The following is a 20034-nucleotide window of genomic DNA, read 5'->3' on the forward strand; positions in this document are numbered from 1 at the left end:
CTTTCAGTCAGAGAGGTGTGACCAGCAAGCCTTCAGTCACTTCTCAGTACATAATGAGTGGTGGCTGTAACTCTGACTCACAGCCGACTCTGTCCTGAGGCACTGCTGAGACACCTCTCCATTACTAACACCAGGGCTTGATGTCAGCTGAGATTTTTGACAAATCACAGTTGACATCAGCCCCAACTACTATTACCCCGATTTCCACTGCACCAGGGCAATTGGGAAGAGCTGGGCAAAGTGCCAGAATTGGCACATCTCATGTGATGCACCAATTCTGGGACAGCTACAGCTTGTATTTTTAGGCTGGGAAGGGGCCAATATCCATGGACCTTACCAGCCTGATAATGTCAGCCCACAGCTGTCTGCTTTACCTTGGCTCGTTATCAAAAATAGGGGGGGGCCCCACGTCATTTTTTAAATGTATTTATTAGGTTAAATAGGGGTTGTGACATTAGGAATATGCATGATCTCTGTCTATTCTATCTAACATATCTATCCATCCATCCATTTTACCAAACTCTTTGCTGTTTCAACCAACTTTATTAAGACAGAAACGCATGCATCAAAAATGCATAAAAAACCACAAGTGAGCTGAGGTGCAGGAATATGCGGAAATTCAGCTGAGTGAAAATCTGAACAAGCGCTGATCGTGGAAACGTACCCTAATATGCTATGACTACCCACATTATTTGGATGTGGTTTTGGCCTCCTCAAAGCTACACTAACCTTTATTTAAGGGATTATTTGGGATTAGAAAAAACATGGCTGCTTTCTTTCAAAAACTGTACCTCCCTGACCATAACTTGTGTTTGGTGTTATGTTCTGCTACCAGAGCTAAGGAAAGAGAGGAGATCTGTCCCTACGATAGAACTCAGCTTAATCCCTACGATGTAACAGGGGACCTGATCCTGCGATCAGACCTGCTAAAGTCCTAAGCTAGTCTGTACGGAGACCTATAGATGTGGGGAAGGAATCCCTACAAGTACTAAGGACTGGGAGGAATATGGGACACCTCCTAACAGAAATAGTAGCAGACAGACGAACAAACAAAATATATAGAACATAGAGGTCAGTAGACCAAGCAAGCTAACAGAGCAAGACACAGAGCACAGGCTAGCTAGAAAGTAGATATACAATGAAGTCCAGCAAAGCCAGAAGGGCGGAGCAGGATTAAATAGGCCAACAAGGTCATGTGACCAGCAAAGGAAAAAAAAACTAAGAGCAAGGTTCTAACATTTGGTACCATGGACGTACCCACCGTAGGGCAGGGAGGGACAGCTGCTCCCCCCCCTAGAAGCAGGGACGCACGCCGCCATAGGCGGATTATAATGAGGGCAATCTAGGCTACCGCCCGGGTCTCCGGGGTGTCTATGGCCAGATTGCCCTCATTATATGTGCGGCACATACCGGCAGACAGTGGCGGGGGGCCCCCGGACCTCTCTCCCAGGGGCGGCGCACGGCCGCTACTTCGGCCAGGCCAGCACTGCAGCTGTTAACTTCCCTGTGCTGGCCCAGCCGCGTCACAGCTAGGAGACACAGCCCTGTGCGCGGCCGTGTCTCCTAGCTGTGATGTCACGCAGTGCGCACCCGGCCTGCACTGCTGCACCGGAGAGGAGGAGGAGGACTGGAGCCGGGGGATGGTGAGTGTGTGTGTGTGCAGGCAGATGTCATTGTGTGATGTCTGTTTATATGTATTTTTGTGTTTCAAATGTGTTTATGCGTGTATGTATATGTCTGTATATGTTTGTGTGTGTGTGACTGCGTGCGGCCTCCCGCTGTCTCTGGGGGGTGGCGCCATGCGGCCTCCCGCTGTGTATAGATGGCTATGTGCGGCCTCCTGCTGTGTATAGATGGCTACGTGCGGCCTCCCGCTGTGTATAGACGGCTACGTGCGGCCTCCTGCTGTGTATAGATGGCTATGTGCGGCCTCCCGCTGTGTATTGATGGCTACGTGCGGCCTCCTGCTGTCTATAGATGGCTACCTGCGGCCTCCTGCTGTGTTTTGATGACACCGTGCGGCCTCCCGCTGTGTATAGATGGCTACGTGCGGCCTCCCGCTGTGTATAGATGGCGCCGTGCGGCCTCCTGCTGTGTATAGATGGCACCGTGCGACCTCCTGCTGTGTATAGAAGGTTACGTGCACCCTCCTGCTGTGTATAGAAGGTTACGTGCACCCTCCTGCTGTGTATAGAAGGTTACGTGCACCCTCCTGCTGTGTATAGAAGGTTACGTGCACCCTCCTGCTGTGTATAGATGGCTACGTGCGCCCTCCTGCTGTGTATAGATGGCTACCTGTGCTCAATATTGAGTCATACAATTAATGTAAGGCTATGTGCCCACGATGCGGAAATGCTTCGGATTTTTCCTGAGCGTTTCTGCATCTCCCTGGCAGAAAAAACGCATGCGGATTTTACATGCGTTTTTCCTGCCAGGGACAAGCGGAAGTGAAGCGTTTTTCACATGCATTTCCGCATGCGGGTTGACGAGCGCTTTCCAAGCGATTTTAGCATCACTTGGAAAGTGCTTGACAACTTGGTCACACTATATAAATCCATGCAACCAGCATGGATTTATATAGTGTGACCGTAAAAGAATGGTAAAAAAAAAAAAATAAATATATACTTACCTTCTGATGGCCTGCCGACTAAATGAAGTCACAGCAGGTCCTTTTCAGACCATCGCGAGCTGCCGGCAAGCAAGGATGCATCGGATAACGACACCGGGGGCCATCAGAAAGTAAGTGTGATATTTATTTTTTATTTTATTCTTTTTTTACAGGTTCTATGGTACCCGGGTCCGGAGGAGAGTCTCCTCTTCTCCAAACCCGGGTACCATCCGCACATTGAAACGCATGGAATCCGCATGTACAGATGCAGTGATGCGGATTCCATGTGCTCCAATGCAAGTCAATGGCGGCGAAAACGCCGCGCTTCCACAAAATAATTGGTAATGCTGCGGATTTTTCCGCAATGATAATCCGCAGCGGAAATTTCCGCAGCATGTGCAGAGCACATGCGGATTATCATTGAGGAACATGGCAGACCTTCTACCAAGCGTTTTTTAAGCGTTTCTGCAGCGGAATTGCTGCTGCGGAAACGCTTAAAAAACGCATAGTGGGCACACAGCCTAAAAAAAATTATTATAATTAATATTGTGCCAAATTAATTTCATGTGAACTATCACATGATCTATCACAGGGGATCATGTGACATGTGATACATCAGGTGTGTGTGTGTGTGTGTGTGGGGGGGGGGCGCGCCTTCTAAACTGCCCGGGGCCCTTGCTACTCTTAATCCACCCCTGCACGCCACACACACACACTTAGGTCACCGGCGGTCGCGGCCAGCGAAAGTTCTCTCTGCGGCCGGCTGCAGGTGACTGCTCTGCTCTGCACCCGGCGGCCGGAACTGTGCAGTGTCACTGCGTGGGGTCCGGCCAGGATTACCTTTAACGCACGCTGAGTGACACAGCACGCCGCAATGCCGCATGTCACCTGATCAGGGTCCTGACTCCTGAGGCGTGCTGACGTAGCACGCTGCCTGCCTCCCCTGTTTCCTGTCTCTGAGAATCCCGCCGGAGCGGAGCGCTTGTCCTGTTACTGTGGGCCGGCTGCCAGTGACTGTGGCAGCCAGCCAGTGTAAATTACACAATACACTCACTCACTGTGGAATTATTGAAATTTGGAAGGGCCTGAGGCCTGGGCCTTGGGAGTAGGAACCGGACCTGGAGAAAGGACAGGTGGTTAATGCTGGGCCAGCTGGGGGGACGTTAATTATTATAGCAATAGCACTATTATATATAAATAAATAAAATATAAATAAAATCCCATACCCCGAGTGTCAGCGCCATTATCCCACACCCCGAGTGTCAGCGCCATTATCCCGTACCCCGAGTGTCAGCGCCATTATCATGTACCCCCAGTGTCGGCGCCATTATCCTGCACCCCAAGTGTCGGCATCTTTATCCTGTACCCCCAATGACGGCGCCATTATCCTGTACCCCCAGTGTCGGTGTCATCCTGTACCCCGAGTGTCAGCGCCATTAATCCATACCCCGAGTGTCAGCGCCATTATCCTGTACCCTGAGTGTCAGCGCCATTAATCCGTACCCCGAGTGTCAGCGCCATTAATCCATACCCCGAGTGTTGGTGTCATTATTCTGTACCCCCAGTGTCGGTGTCATTATCCTGTACCCCGAGTGTTAGCGCCATTATTCCGTACCCCGAGTGTCAGCGCCATTGTCCTGTACCTCGAGTGTCAGCGCCATTGTCCTGTACCTCGAGTGTCAGCGCCATTAATCCATACCCCGAGTGTTGGTGTCATTATCCTGTACCCCGAGTGTCAGCACCATTAATCCGTACCCCGAGTGTCAGCGCCATTGTCCTGTACCCCGAGTGTCAGAGCTATTAATCCGTACCCCGTGTGTTGGTGTCATTATCCTGTACGCCCAGTGTCGGTGTCATTATCCTGTACCCCGAGTGTCAGCGCCATTAATCCGTATCCCGAGTGTCAGCGCCATTATCCTGTACCCCGAGTGTCAGCGCCATTAATCCGTACCCCGAGTGTCAGCGCCATTAATCCATACCCCGAGTGTTGGTGTCATTATCCTGTACCCCCAGTGTTGGTGTCATTATCCTGTACCCCGAGTGTCAGCGCCATTAATCCATACCCCGAGTGTCAGTGCCATTAATCCATACCCCGAGTGTTGGTGTCATTATCCTGTACCCCCAGTGTCGGTGTCATTATCCTGTACCCCGAGTGTCAGCGCCATTAATCCGTACCCCGAGTGTCAGCGCCATTGTCCTGTACCCCGAGTGTCAGAGCCATTAATCCGTACCCCGAGTGTCAGTGCCATTATCCTGTACCCCGAGTGTCAGAGCCATTAATCCGTACCCCGAGTGTCAGTGCCATTATCCTGTACCCCGAATGTCAGCGCCATTAATCTGTACCCCGAGTGTTGGTGTCATTATCCTGTACCCCGAGTGTCAGCGTCATTATTCTAGGCTATATGTAATTACACTACGGGGAGGCCTCTATATGTGATTACCTGGATTGGTGCTCTAAATGTAATTCTCCTGCTCCATCTTATACTCACCCTCCGGTGTCTTATCTGTTTCCAGCGTTGCACCTTTTTCGTTTTAAAATTTGGCTTGCCCCCCCCCCCCTGCAACTCAGTCCCAGTAAAGTGAATGGAGCTGAGCTGTAATAACAGACACCATCCATTGTCAGGGGTTGGAGCTGTTTCTGAAATCCTTCAGTACAAATGGAAACTACTTTGAACACTTTTTTTTTTTAACAGCTTTCGGCTCAATCTCAAGCCAAGATGACTTGATAGATGACCAGTCTGTAGGAGGATCGATCTTCTACAAGCTGATGGGTCCACCAGGGTCTTCTCCGCCGTTATCTTTATAGTATCAAGCCATCTTCTACTCTTCTGACTATGATGTCCTTCTTCAGTTATTGCTCTCTTTGTGTGATGTGTCCAAAGTAGGCAAGTCATAGCTTGGAGATCCTTGCTTCCAGCGACATGTCTGGCTTGATTTGTTCCAAATTTGATTTGTTTGTTTTTCGTACCCTCCTGTGTATTGATGACAAGTTCTCCAGCATCACATTTCAAAGGTGTCGATTCTTCTTCACACCATACACACTGATGTATAACAAAACAACCAATTGATATTTATGATGGCTTTTTACATACTTAGGTGCTTGCATTTGTAATCACTTTATTATTTCTGCATATTCATATTGTGAAATAACTTGAAACCATTTGTCACATCCTTTCATTATATCACAGTGAGCTCTGCTGATCAGCATTTCCATTGTCATGCAGAATGTGAACAGAACACTGAGTTTTACTAGTATAAAGTGTCCAGTAGTGAAGGCATGCATCACCAAGGGGTTAACAGGCTCTGGAGTTTACAGTTTCCTCCCATGTTGGAGCAACTGTTGCTACAAACTATCTACAAGTTCAGAGGGAGTGTTGTATCCCACCCAGCAGAGGAAGGAAGCAAAACATGGCTGCAGAAAGCTCCCCAGTCATCCAGCAAATAGGCAGAAGTGCAGATGTCAGTAGTGGGGATCTGTGGAACGCCATGTACCACCCAGACGTGGAATCAGCTGCCACCTGCCCGCTGACAAATCAGTATGGAAAGACTTTTGAATTCGGGGACTTATACAGAGATAAAAAAGCCATTCTAATCTTTGTGCGGGTAAGACCCTGATCTTACAATTCTGCTATACACTGAGATACCATCGGCCTTATGTGTAGTGTTATCACAGGTTATGGTGACCGGATGACTGCAGACAGGATTGCCGTATTTGGAGTCAGGAAGGAATCTTATCCTAAAATAAAGAAAACTGGCGGCAGCCTCAAGGACAGGGTGTTTTCTTCCAAATGAACATTTCAGTATGATAACTATGTCTTTTACAGTAATGCAGCTGCAATAGGTTTTAGCACCTAAATGCCAAACATGCCTGCGGAGTAAGCAATGGCTGCAGTGTCGGATTGGGGTACCAAGGACCCACCAGTAATCACTTTTCAGCTACATGCAATCACAAATTTATATAACAATGAACTGTACAGATTGTTGCATTAATAAGATGCCGCCTTTATCTGTACATAGTGATACAAGTATATTGTGCCAAGTACTGCTCATATAAGAGGGTGGTGGCCCACCAGAGGATTCTCCTGTTCTCCTGTGGGCCAGTCCAAGCCTGTGATTTCTAATATTTCTGTGGCATATTTCATAAACATTATATACTAATATTAAAACAGAGCCCCAGCATTTACCGGTTGTCTTAAACTCTACAAGGCCCTTTGTTGTCCATTGTTGTCACTTTTTTTGTCTTGTGCTTAGTGATGTACGGATCGGTCGAATTTCGATTTCCCAGGGAAATTCAATTTGCAGTGTTATTCACAGCTGAATGTTTTTGTTTTTATTACGGTTTGTCATCTCTCCAGGCCCTAAAGCATAATAAACATATGAAGTAAAAAAAATGAAAAAGAATATGTCACTTCTGCTCACTGTCCAGTCTTCAGGGCCTCATCTTTCAGCCGTTGCGTGCCTCATCTACCTGTTCTTCACTATAGGCCAGGGCCCCCAGCCACAACCAGTCCTCGAGGGTCACTGTGTGTTATAACAGCTGAAAAAAGAGACCCTGAGCGGCAGAGCAGTCAGAGACATGAGTAGTGGGGCATTAGGTTTTTTTTATAATATGTTGACCCTTTACAGCTCACGAAAATGGCGGACAAGTATTTTTTTTTTTTCATGATCCTCGCAAATTGAATTGCTGTGTTCAAATTTGTATGGGACTGCACATTTCAGGAAATTCGACTCAAAATCGATCCTCCACCGATCAATCCACTTATTTCTAATTATGGTATTTCTTTGCCCTTTTTTTTCACCAAATTCTTCAAAATGGCACACACAGTTAATGAATTTTGCGCAAAGTCAAATATAATCTTTACTTTTGTCTTAACCTTTATTTGATTATTTAGCGTCGAAAAAGTAGCACATTTCATAAAATTACCCAAAAATCGTGCAAATGTGTTTTGGTGCACGTAACATCACTCCAGGGGGAGAATGGGGCACATTTGTGCCAAAATGTTGTAACTTTTAGAAAAGTCGCAAATGATGAATCAGGCGAAAACATCTGGAAACCCTGAACTTCACACAAAATGATGACCTTTAAAAGAAAACAAACAGGCGAACACATGTAAAATAGATGTGAAAAACAGGTGAAAAACGCCAAAAACTAGACAAAAACAGGCACACATGCAGTAATGAATCGAGCCCCAAATATCTGATATAGAGGTAACTAACGACTTCTTCCATGAGTAGAAATGAAAGAGGTTTTCCATTTTCAGGAAACTTTTGACCCCAAGCACAGTTTTTACCTGCTGCTGCTCCTCTACTGTTATTGTCTGCAACGCTGCAGCCAATCAGTAAGCTCAGCAGCTCGTGATGTCTAAACAGGCAGAGCTGCTGTGATAAGTGGTTGATGATGTGACGCCACTGCTGCAGACAACAACAGACACCAGGGCAGCGGTGGAGATTCAGCACTGGACCTGCGGAGTTGCATGGATTTATATAGTGTGACCAAGTTGTCAAGTACTTTCCAAGTGATGCTAAAATCGCTTGGAAAGCGCTTGTCAACCCGCATGCGGAAATGCATGTGAAGAACGCTTCACATCCGCAAGTCCCTGGCAGGAAAAACGCATGTACAATCCGCATGTACAATCCGCATGTACAATCCACATGTACAATCCACATGTACAATCTGCATGTACAATCCACATGCGTTTTTTCTGCCAGGGAGATGCAGAAACGCTCAGGAAAAATCCGGAACATTTCTGCATCGTGGGCACATAGCCTTAAAGGTGTTTAGATGGCATCTTTTTTGACAGTATGGTGCATATGAGCATGGTACATGTCAGCTTCATGACCTTATTGTAGTTTTGGTTCAACTCATGGACAAGATACGTTGTGTCCTCTCCTTCAAACTCACTTTTTAACCGTCCGTCAGGGGCAACTGATCTGACAGGCGCTGCTCACTTAGTTTCATTTCTCTATTTTCAGTGGTTTAGTGTTACTTTTCTGGTTAGTAAACATTTTTTTTTCCACCTGATTATGTGTATTCTCATTTATTACATTCCTATTAAGGTAACTGATCACTTTTAGAGCATTGAAATTTAAAAAAAAGGAAAATATAGCCAATTTTCTAGCCTGTGCCTGACAGGCGCAATGCCCCTAAACTTGTTATGAAACATATTGCCCCTGACGGAGGGTTAAGGGCTCATCCAGACGTCCATAGAAATCGAGAAAGCTGTGGCTCTCCCAAGCATGATAATTTCATATATTTCTATGAGGTTGTCATGCTCGGGCCTTGAGACCCACAGTTAGTCCGTGCATTAGTGATCTGTGTTCTCGATTTGGTGTAAGGTTGGGTTCAAACTAGCGTCCGAAAAACTGGGTAATTTTCATCCAGAGAAAATGGGTGATGTTCATGCGAATTGCATCCTTGTGTCATCTATAAGTTCATATGGAATCCGTTTTTATACATCAACTTTTAAAAAAATTTACAATACCAAGTACAGGTTCCTATGTTAATAATGGCAATGTATCTATAACACTCGGATGCAATACGGATGATCAATATGTGATCTGATTTTTTTTGGCACCTATAGACTTGAATAGGCGATTCTTATCCGAAATATGGAAGAGATTAATGCATGCTGCAATTTTTTTTAACCCCCGGACACTAAATTGTCATCTTACCAGCCCTATTCATTAACGCTGGTTAGTGTGCTGTGTGTGCTATCTAATGGTAAGACAGACAGTACAAGAGCGTATAATATGCTCATCACAAATGAGGGGACAATGATATGTGGTGCATGATCAAAGCTGCTCATGAAAGGGTTTTGTTTTTGTTTTTTAGAATTTTCTCTGTTATATATGTAAAGAATACGTGGAAGATTTGGCTAAGATTCCAAAAAGCTATCTACAGGTATGGACAAGTAGTAATAATAATAATGGTTGTAATAATAAAATATAATAGCAATAAGTATCTAAAATATTTTAAATGCAGGTTCTTATTATATAGCATTGATTATTTGTATATTACCACAAAAATAGTTGTCCATATTTCTCTTTAATCAGAATTTGAAGGGAATCTGTCCCTCCCAAACTGCATATATAGGCATTCAGGTCTGTCAGGACTTCGAATCTTTTTGATTACATTTTGGCCATTTTTGCCCTCTTTCAAGATGGTGTCTTTTGTCTCATGTGCCCCTTGTCTTCCTGCTTTATAACTCCACCCCAGCCTCTATATATATATATATAAAGCCTTACTTGTTTTCTAGCATCCTCTAGTGTGAACTGTGCTTTACAGACTGCTCTGCTCTGCTCTGCTGAATGCATCTTCCCCTGAGTGTTTAACCCCTTCGCAACCCTGGGATTTTCCGTTTTTGCGTTTTCGTTTTTTGCTCCCCTTGTTCCCAGAGCCATAGCATTTTTATTTTTTGGTCAATATGGCCATGTGAGGGCTTATTTTTTGCGGGACGAGTTGTACTTTTCAACGCCATTACTGGTTTTATCATATCGTGTACGGGAAAAACGGTGAAAAAAATACTTAGTGCGGTGAAATTGCAAAAAAAAGTGCAATACCACAGATTTTTATTTTTTTTTTACCACGTTCACTGAATGCTAAAACTGACCGGCCATTATTATTCTCCAGGTCATTACGAGTTCGTAGACACCAAACATGTATAGGTTCTTTTTCATTTAAGTGGTGAAAAAAAAATTAGCACCATTTTCCGAGGCCTGTAGCGTCTCCATTTTTTGTGATCTGGGGCTGGGTGAGGGCTTATTTTTTGCGCATAGAGCTGAAGTTTTTATTAATACCATTTTGGGGCAGATCTGATGTTTTGATCGTCCGTTATTGCATTTTATTGCAAGGTTGCGGCGACCAAAAAAACGTAATTCTGGCATTTAGAATTTTTTTTCTCGTTACGCCGTTTACCGATCGGATTAATTCTTTTTTTATATTGATAGATCGGGCGATTCTGAATGCGGCGATACCAAATGTGTATGTAGGTTTGTTTTTTTTTTTTTTTATTTTGAATTGGGCGAAAGGGGGTGATTTAAACTTTTATATATTTTTTTTTAATTAAACTTTTTTTTTTTTTTTTTTACTTTTTTCTTGCTTCTATAGTCTCCATAGGAGATTAAAAGCAACACTTGTCTGATCGCCTCTGCTACATACAGATGATCAGCAGATCACCTGTATGTAGCAGAAATGGTCCTGTGCTATGAGCGCTGACCACTAGGTGGCGCTCATGAAAACCACTGGAGTCTGCTGCAGACCCAGGGTTGTCATGAACACCCATCGGTGACTCACGATCACGTAACGGGGTCACCGATCAGCGGGTTAAGTGATGCGCTTCCGGCGCGGCGCTATTAAATGCCGCTGTCAGAGATTGACAGCGGCATTTAACATGTTAACAGCCGCGTGTGGATCGCGATTCCACCCGCAGCTGTTGCGGGCACATGTCAGCTGTAAGAAACAGCTGACATGTGCTCGGTTCAGTGCGGGCTCAGCGCTGGAGCCCTCACTGAACCAGGGAATTACAGCCTGTGCGTACTAATACGTCACAGGCTGTAAAGTGGTTAAGGACTTTGAGTTTTCATCTGCACTTGTTTGAAACACCGTGTGTTTATAATATAAACTTTGACACCTATAAACTGTGTTCTGTAGTATCTTTGTTCCACGCAAAGACTCCTGTGGTATCCATTATAATTATTACAAGGTCTTTGATGTGTGAATCCCAGGGCACCTTTATATATTTTATTCAGTGCTGAATTCCCAAGTAATTAGAATTTTAATTCATAGGCAAATTAGTCATTAAGTGCTCTAAGCATGACAGAGCACTTAACAATCATCTACTTCCCCATGTTGTTTTCTCAGCACCTGACTCTTTAGCTTCATTGATAGCCCACCATTTGATTTCCTTGCCAGGTACCTGATGTCTTTATCCACCTCTCTCGGATTCACGATGCGTCTCCGCCACTGCTCCTGGTGTCGATCTTTTGGCTGCAGCGCTGACGTCCCATCGACAGCACGGCAGCCTCTCATGGAGTTCAGCGGCTCTGCCGGAGGAGAGGGCACGCTCCAATCTGATTTCCCTGATTGGCTGCCATGCTGTTTATGTGACATCAGCGCTGCAGCCAATAACTGACCCTGGGAGCAGTGGCAGAGACTCAGAAATGGACCTGGGCTAGTAAAGCACAGTTTATTTTTCTATAGCAAATTACACACCTGGACTAGGATTCTCTAAAAAAAAACAAACAAAAACCTTTAATCACTGTCATACCCAGATTACTTAACGCCTCAGTTACATCTGAATAAAAATGATAATTACTCAGGAATAGATTGAAATCTAAATCCACCAATACCTTTCTATTTTCTAAGATATGCTTTTTGGGGGGAGAGGTGGGGCTTGATCTTACTGACAAAGTGTTTTTTTTTTTTTTCATTCAGAATCCACACTTATCACCTATCTACAGCATAGGTAAAAAGTGTCTGACCCCTAGAAGTCTCACTACTGAGAACCCCACCAATCATGAGAAAGGGGATCCCGTGTCAATGTTTCTCGAGGAGATAGCCCAGGACAACTCTACCAGTCCCATAGATTTTGATTTAGTGTTCATGCCTGACTGCTCATTCTTGACCAGTGGGTGTTCCAGCCGTGTAATCCCTAGTGACCAGATACTTTCCAACTCTATTGTGGATATACAGTATATGTGTTGATTCTTGAAGGGCTGTTTTCAATTTGTCTTCAGGAACACACCGATCCCCTGTCTTCTGCTTACATGTGTTGGGAGGGGTCCTCAGGTGTGGAGGGGGCTCCCTCCACATGTGGCAGATACCGGCTATATTACATACCTGGCATCTGTCTCTAACAACCATGGCTTGCATCAGGTTCCAGCCGTGGCTGTTAACCATTTACATGCTGCTAACAATCTCTGACAGTGGCATTTAAATGGAACACAACTTTGGAAAACAGCTGCAAAATATCACTCTAAAAATGCCGCCACAGTGTGCGAATGCAGTCTAACTTTTCATTTGTCTTTTTTACATATTTTTAGGCTGCAGATGTCAGACTTATTGTTATTGGGCAGTCATCCTATCTACATATACAGGTAAAACAGATTATTTTTAAGAATTAGAATGAGTAAAAAATAGCAAAATTTACATTTGGTCATGCAAATGCTGTCAGTGCACAATACACCTAAATAATAGTCTGCTAGTCTGTGCTACCGGCTCCTGTCCTTAACACACCAGAGATGGTTGTAGATGCTCACCCAGTCAATCGCTAGCTAAGGGGTCACCAGTTCAGAACTGTCCTTAAAGGAAATGGGTCCTGTTTTTCACTTAATTCAATATTAGTAGCAAACTCATTTAGTATAATATTCATCAAGTGTAGTTTTTACATAGATACATACATAACAAAGATGAAATATGGCACATAGGATTGGTCTTTGTCACTACTCTTATCTCTAAACAGTACAGTACCGGAGATTTCTGTGTCCATGTGTACCTGTGTGGCGCCCGTGTGCCGCATTAGGATTACACGTACCGGCGCCTGGGAATCCGGTACAGTTAGTGCTGTTCCCAAGCGCCGGGTGCTGGAGGCATCTGTCATCATTGTCCCCCGCTTGCACTGCCATCAGCGCCAGCAGGGGACAATGTTGACAGTTGTATTGTGCCCCCACTGTGTCAAGCAAGTGTAAAAATAATAAAATCCTCACATGCTGAGGAGAAGAGCAGAATGACTCGCTGCAGCGAGAGGACAGGAGTGAGTGACAGGACACCGTTCAGTGAGGACAGAGCCAGTCAGGGGCCCATTTGCTGCAGCGAGTCATTCTGCCCTTCTCCTCAGCTTGTGCGGTCGCCTGTTGATCAGATGGATTACAGCGTGGGACACTGGATTTTTTCAACTTCAGACAGGTGAGTATAAGGATTTTTTTTTTTTTTATTGTATTTACACTTTTTGGAAACAGCGGCAGCTGAATACTACTCTCAACATTGTCCTCTGCTGACGCTGATCTCAGCGCCAGCAGGGGACAATGATGAGAGATGCATCCAGGACCCGGCGCTTGAGAACAGTGCGAACTGTACCGCTGATTCCCAGGCTCAGATACGTGTTATACTGATGACACACAGATGTCATCAGTGTGCATGTGTGGAGAACGCTTTGCAGCCAGTGCGGTGTGCAAAAAAAGACACGTCAGCGTGTTTTCCCCACGGAGACATGGTCCGTGGAAACACACTGACATGTGCACAGACCCATTCATTTGAATGGGTCTACGTGTGCAAGTGTCTCCAGTATGTGTGAAAACTGGCACCACACGTACTGGAGACATGGACATGTGAAGGAGTCCTTATGCTGGAGCTGTGCATACTCTTTCACATGCCCAGGTCAGGGAAGAGGGATGGGGTGTTTTCTGCTATTTTGTTGAGGTTTGGAAATTGCTGCCGATCTAAAAAGGCTGACTTCCATCAGTGGCCTTGGTGGACTGTAGGAGGGAACGGTGGTACGCAGCAGCATCTGTGCTTCAAAGATTAAGTTTGCTAGATGGGTGAAGAGAGAAGACCTACAGTTGACTGATATTGTAGTAGAAATGTGCCATGCATTTATGCATGAAGTGCACCAGAATTAGGCCACTACATCATTTTTTAATTCACATTTCTGCTTTAAATTATGTGTGACAACTTTTATGCATGACTTCCTATTTACAGAGAACAATGGTCTAATGGATAACTTTTTCACTGTATTTTCTAGCCATTTTGCTCCTTAACTGGTTATGGTCATGAAATATATGTTGATGGTGACAGAGAAATTTATTGCAAACTGGGCATGAAAAAAGGCGAGTCCTCTAGTTCTTCAGGTAATGATTATGCAATTATAAATATAATTCGCCCTGTTGATTTCTCACTTTAAAATATGCTAGTTTGTACTTAAAATCAAACTCTTTTATTACTGACCGAGAATTCCTCCAATATATGTAGATTAAGCAACTAGCAACATCTCTCTATGGATCCTAAAGTTTCATCCACAACTGAGTTTTAAAAAATTTTTTGTGCAGAATTATATAGTCTCTTATCCAATAGGAATAGTTTATAGTGTCTTTTGCTGAGTCGCCAAACAGAGCGACAAAATGCGTCCAGACAGAGACCATATTTCTATGTCATGGTAGACGCGTCACATTAGTGAGACTTGGGGTTTTTGTGTTTGTTAGTTCAGTCATTTCCTGAATTTTTACAGGATTTCATTTACTTCAGTGCACTTTGGTAGTTTGTCTAATATGGGTTATTTAAACTAATTAACTAATTAATAAAAGTTAAGTTTTATTAATCCTTTCCAGTGAGATCTATGTATTGAGGGATTTTCCAACTTACACAGTGAGTTTGAAAAGTTGTGTGGAAGAGGTCCTTCTACAAAAGGGGTTGATATCTGATATCTTTATGACAATTAAGTTCCCTCTGGGGGATTCCTTTTTTAAACACTTACATATAATTAGATTGAAGACTTTTCTGGGTAGGTACTTGACACCCCAAATTTTGCAGTCTATTGGGTTGAAAGAGGCTAAGACCTCAGTTTGTACCTTATCTTATACAAGGAAAATCAATAAAATATTCTCATGTTCTGGTACCATACCCCAGGTCTCCTTAACAAAATGAATCCCCAAATTTCGAGCGTTTGCTGGTGCTGTGGATTCTCTGTTGGTACTTTACCACATATCTTTTGGACATGCGCAAATTTGGCTCCTTTTTGGAAAATAGTCAAATCCCTAATTCTGGATGTATTTACAGAGGTACCACTGGATTCATCCATCTCCCTTCTTAATGTCTCTCCTAGGGTACTGGGGAAAGACTCTTCTTCACTTATTAACAGTGTCCAGTTCCTTGATAGCTTGTTGTTGGAAAATGGTTTCCCCTCCCTCTCATGGACTACTTTTTACAAACTTGTGACATTAGCTGTATGGATTACTTGACCGCTATCCTAAATGCAAAGGCTGACCTATTTGAGATGATTTGGGCCCCTTGGGAATCAGCAAAATCTTCTGGGCACAACAAAATGTATAAACTCCTCCTCTTCAGAATTTCTTCTTGCCCCCCTACCTTTCCTGCTGTTCAAGTCTTTTGTCCCCCCTTGGTTGTTTGTAGCTTTAAGCAATGTCTTGAAGTTAATGGATAGAAATAATTTCATAGTACTTATTGATTCAATTCTTTTTACAACCAAATGTGGATTTTATATGTTTATTTCTATTCTCATTTTTGATGTGTGTCTTATGGTTTTGTTACCTTTGTTAATTCTGTAAAAACGTTAATAAAAATTACAGTTTAAAAAAAAAAAATACACTGACGTAATAAAGGTCTGAGCTGCTAAACCAAAAATATAAACCAGAATTGTACCATTTGGCTGTCTAGAATGACTAAAGTGTCTAAAATTACAGCACCAGAGAAAGAAGGATATCAGCCTGATGTATTCTGTGTAGGCAGTTAGCTTCAAGGCAGGTAAGGGGAGGATGACAGAAGATGCACATCTCCCTAGGAAACAAATGCAAGTCCTACAATTTGCTCTAAGTTAAATCAATTCTGAGTTGGGTTTACTATCTAGCACAACACCTCAACTCTACAGTACACATCCAGGAAGATTTGACTTAGGGACAGTTCTACTAGACATGTAACATCATATCTTATAATGTGAAAAAAAGGAGCCAATCAGCTCACCTGTACGGCAACTGAACCCCAAAGCACAAGTGTAATCCAAAAGGACAGCCAGCACACCACTGCATCAGTAAAAATCCAAGTGTTCATTAGGTAAAATTAAAAACATCTACGCCTAAGGCTTAGACTAAGGACCCCAAAAGGTTAGAAATGCGTTGCCTTGGTTTGTTTGTTATTGCCATTTTTTGCTATATGTTTTATGCTGTATGAAGATGACGCGCCCCCTGGGCTGTGGGGTACTCGGTGCCTTGCCGGTCGTTGCTAGGGGAGATATCACGGTGGTGAACCGGTCCGTGACCCAGGGCGGTCAATAAAAGGGGAATATTTACAGGGGATTTATAGTTCTTGTATAGAGTTCGTGACGCCACCTGTGGTATGCTAAAGGGAGCCACCGCTGCGGTGCAGGTCCTCTGGAGCTGGTGTGAATGCAGCAGAGTTGGCTTAGCTCTCCACAGGTAGAGCTTAGCTCCAGGACGGTGTAGATGTGTTCCTTCTGGCCGTCTCCCTGCACCTCACACTCAGGCCAGTGGCCGCGGACCTTGCCGGGCGACGTCTTCTCTGTCCCCTGGGTCCTCTATGGCCACCTTCTTGGTGAGACAGATGTGGCTTGTGGCTGCAGTACCTGAAATACTGCAGCCTCCGGTTTCCTAGTTGAGGCTTAAAGAACTCTGCTAGTTTAGGGACCGGTCCCCTCTGTGCGACCTTACCCCTCCACCTCCAGCACTACCCGTACCCCTGGGGTCCCTTCCACGTTCCTGGAGCCTTTCCTGCTCCTCTCTCTCTCCAGTCCTGGGCCTCTCTGACTAGGCCCTCCTCCTCCTGAGCAGAGCTCCTACAGAGCTCCTGCTCCTCTCACTGTCCTCCTCTGACTGATCTGTCCTTTCAAGATGGCTTATCTATTTATATCACTTCTTCCAATGCTCCCCTGATTTATTTCCTCCATCCACACCCACTACATGGTTCCCCTTACTTTGGTTCCCCCCACTCCAGCCAGGGACAGGGCTCAGCAGGGAAGCGACGCATCTTGCCCCTCCTGCTGGTCTGGAGTAGTGTAGTGTTGGATGCAGGTATTAGGGTCCCGGGCAGTACTCCTTCCTTACCTGAGCGTGAGATGCAGTACCTCTGTGGCGACTGAACCCGCAGGGGCGCCACACATAGAGCCATGAAAATGTTTTTAATTTTACCTAATAATTGCTTGGATTTTTATTGATGCAGTGGTGTGCTGGCCATCCTTTTGGTTTATAACCTTATCATCTTACTTAGCAAAAACACCAGCACCGGCCAGGCAAAATACTTTAAAAATGTCTACACTACTACTTGGCTTGTATTCTTTAATGTTCCCTAATGTGTAATGTAAACCTAGAATTCTTACCCACTTATCAGTCCAGAAGCTCTGCATACCCAAGGTTTGTCAGGGACAGCAGAATTGAAAGACATCTACTCAACAGAGAACTTTCTAGCCGCTATCTCTTTTGACTCCTTAATATGCCGCATCTGATCATGATCTGTTCATTTTAACAGGAAAAGGATAAGGTGTTGCCAACACACCCATTCTGTTGCCAACACATCCCTGCATGTGTCACAGCTGTCTAATAGATGTGACACATGCAGCCGCAGTGGCTGTTACTGAAATGCCAAGCACGCCGAAACTACTCGGCGAGTACCCGAGCGTGCTCGTTTAAAGGGTTAAACGAGCATGCTCACTCATCACTAGTCATCATCCAATTCCATTAAATTTGCATGTTCGACCAATACATATATGAAGTGTATAGCCAGAATCCATATCCTGGCTGCAGAACAGGAAGAGGCTGTAATAGTGCATATGCAATTGGCGAGCATTCAACTCTTGAGATACTGTCTAAGGCCTATTTCACACGTCTGTGTCTCCAGTATGTGTGGTGTCCGTTTTCACACGTACCAGAGACACTTACACACGCAGACCCATTCAAATGAATGGGTCTGCGCACATGACAGTGTGTTTCCATGGACCGTGTGTCTGTGGGCAAAACACACTGACATGTCTATTTTTTGCACGCCGCAATGTGCACACTGACACATGGATGACATCCGTGTGTCATCAGGATCATACGTACCAGCACCTGGGAATCAGCAGTACAGTTTGCGCTGTTCCCAATCGCTAGGCGCTGAAGGAATCTCTCATAATTGTCCCCTGCTGGCACTGCGATCAGCGCAAGCAAGGGACAATGTTGAGAGTAGCATTCTGCTCCCGATGTCTCCAAATCCTGTAAAAATAATAAAATAAAATAAATCATTATACTCACCTGGCTTGAGGCGACCGCACACGCTGAGGAGCAGAGGAGAATGACTTGCTGCAGCAAGGGGGCCCTTGACCTCAAGCCAAGTATACGGATTTGTTTTATTTTATTCTACTCTCAACATTGTCCCTTGCTCATGCTGATCGCAGCGTCAGCAGGGGACAATGATGAGAGATTCCTCCGGCGCTTGGCAACAGCGCGAACTGTACCGCTGATTCCCAGGTGCCGGTATGTATGATCTTGATGCAGCACACTGTTGCCACACAGGTACAGATGGACACGGATATCTCCGGTATTGTTTTTTCCAGTACCGAAAATATCAGGACGTGTGAAAGAGGACTAAGCCCTGTTTGTCAATACACCTTCCATGACAGCATTGGAGGATGTTGTCCACGCCCTATTGGGGGACAGGAACAAAGAGAGATTAAAATCCCCTCCCCACCGTCAATCCCCAGTGTTTTCCTGTACCCCTTGGGGCATGGAGAGATCCTGCAGTGCTGTCGGGCCGGCAGGGCAGTGCTGTATTTCCTTTACCGGGCAGTGGTCGGTCGGGGTGCTCCCTCCTCCCTCCTTGCTGCTCCCCTTTGGGAGACCACCCTGGCTTCCTGCACCCCACTGAGGGTAAAGCAAGCCAGGGGATCGTTCATGCCGGAGGCCGCTCCTGCCCTCCGGCATCTCCTATTTCCTGGAGCGCAGACGTCGCCGTGTGCACCGGATGTGGCGTCGCCGTGTGCACCGGATGTGGCGTCGCCGTGTGCGCCGGATGTGGCGTCGCTGCGCGCGCCGGATGTGGCGTCGCCGCGGGCCCTGCCACTTCGGCCTGAGCATTCCACACTGTGTAACGGGTCTGGGAGGTGGAACCTCTGAGCAACTATACAAAGGGGCAGTCCTTGTAAGGAAGCGGGTGACTCCCAGGGAAGGCGGGCAGGCTGTCACGGCTAGTGATGGGGACAGTCTCTGGGTAAGAGGGCAGGAGGTCACGGCAAGTGACGGGGACAGTCTCTCGACAGGCGGGTGGTCACGGCAAGTGACGGGGACAGTCGCTTGACAGACGGGTGGTCACGGCAAGTGACGGCTAAGCCTCCAGGTAGGCTAGCAGGCAAGTAGCAGGTGGACGCTCCCAGGTGAGCGGGCAAGATTCTATGGACAGACAGGTGGTCACAGCCAGTGACGGCTGAGCTTCTAGGTAGGCTAGCAGGCAGGTAGCAGGTGGACGCTCCCAGGTGAGCGGGCGAGAGTCTCTGGACAGGCAGGTGGTCACAGCAAGTGACGGCTGAGCCTCTAGGTAGGCTAACAGGCAGGTAGCAGATGGACGCTCCCAGGTGAGCGGGCAAGAGTCTCTGGACAGGCAGGTGGTCACAGCAAGTGACGGCAGAGCCTCCAGGTAGGCTAACAGGCAGGTAGCAGTGGCCGGGAAGGAGCGCGCGCTGCCAGCAGAGCGGGAGGAAGACGCCGGGCATGGA

At 45.7% G+C, this 20034-nt stretch overlaps 1 protein-coding gene across 2 annotated transcripts in view; it reads left to right on the forward strand.

Moving 5' to 3' along the window:
* The first annotated feature begins 5929 nt into the window (after window positions 1-5929).
* Window positions 5930-20034, forward strand: part of PRXL2C (peroxiredoxin like 2C) — a 45179-nt gene continuing 31074 nt past the window's right edge. The window contains exons 1-4 of one of the 2 annotated variants that reach the window (XM_073652886.1): window positions 5930-6211; window positions 9441-9509; window positions 12650-12703; window positions 14347-14452. In XM_073652886.1, the coding sequence (XP_073508987.1) occupies window positions 6017-6211; window positions 9441-9509; window positions 12650-12703; window positions 14347-14452 (424 nt within the window). In that variant the 5' untranslated portion in view covers window positions 5930-6016. The remainder of the gene's footprint in view (window positions 6212-9440; window positions 9510-12649; window positions 12704-14346; window positions 14453-20034) is intronic. The other variant, XM_073652880.1, reaches the window with a different exon arrangement.

The sequence above is a fragment of the Phyllobates terribilis genome, unplaced genomic scaffold (assembly GCF_046119375.1).
Source record: "Phyllobates terribilis strain yellow unplaced genomic scaffold, ASM4611937v1 Scaffold_1__5_contigs__length_1240528914, whole genome shotgun sequence".
Lineage (NCBI taxonomy): Eukaryota > Metazoa > Chordata > Amphibia > Anura > Dendrobatidae > Phyllobates > Phyllobates terribilis.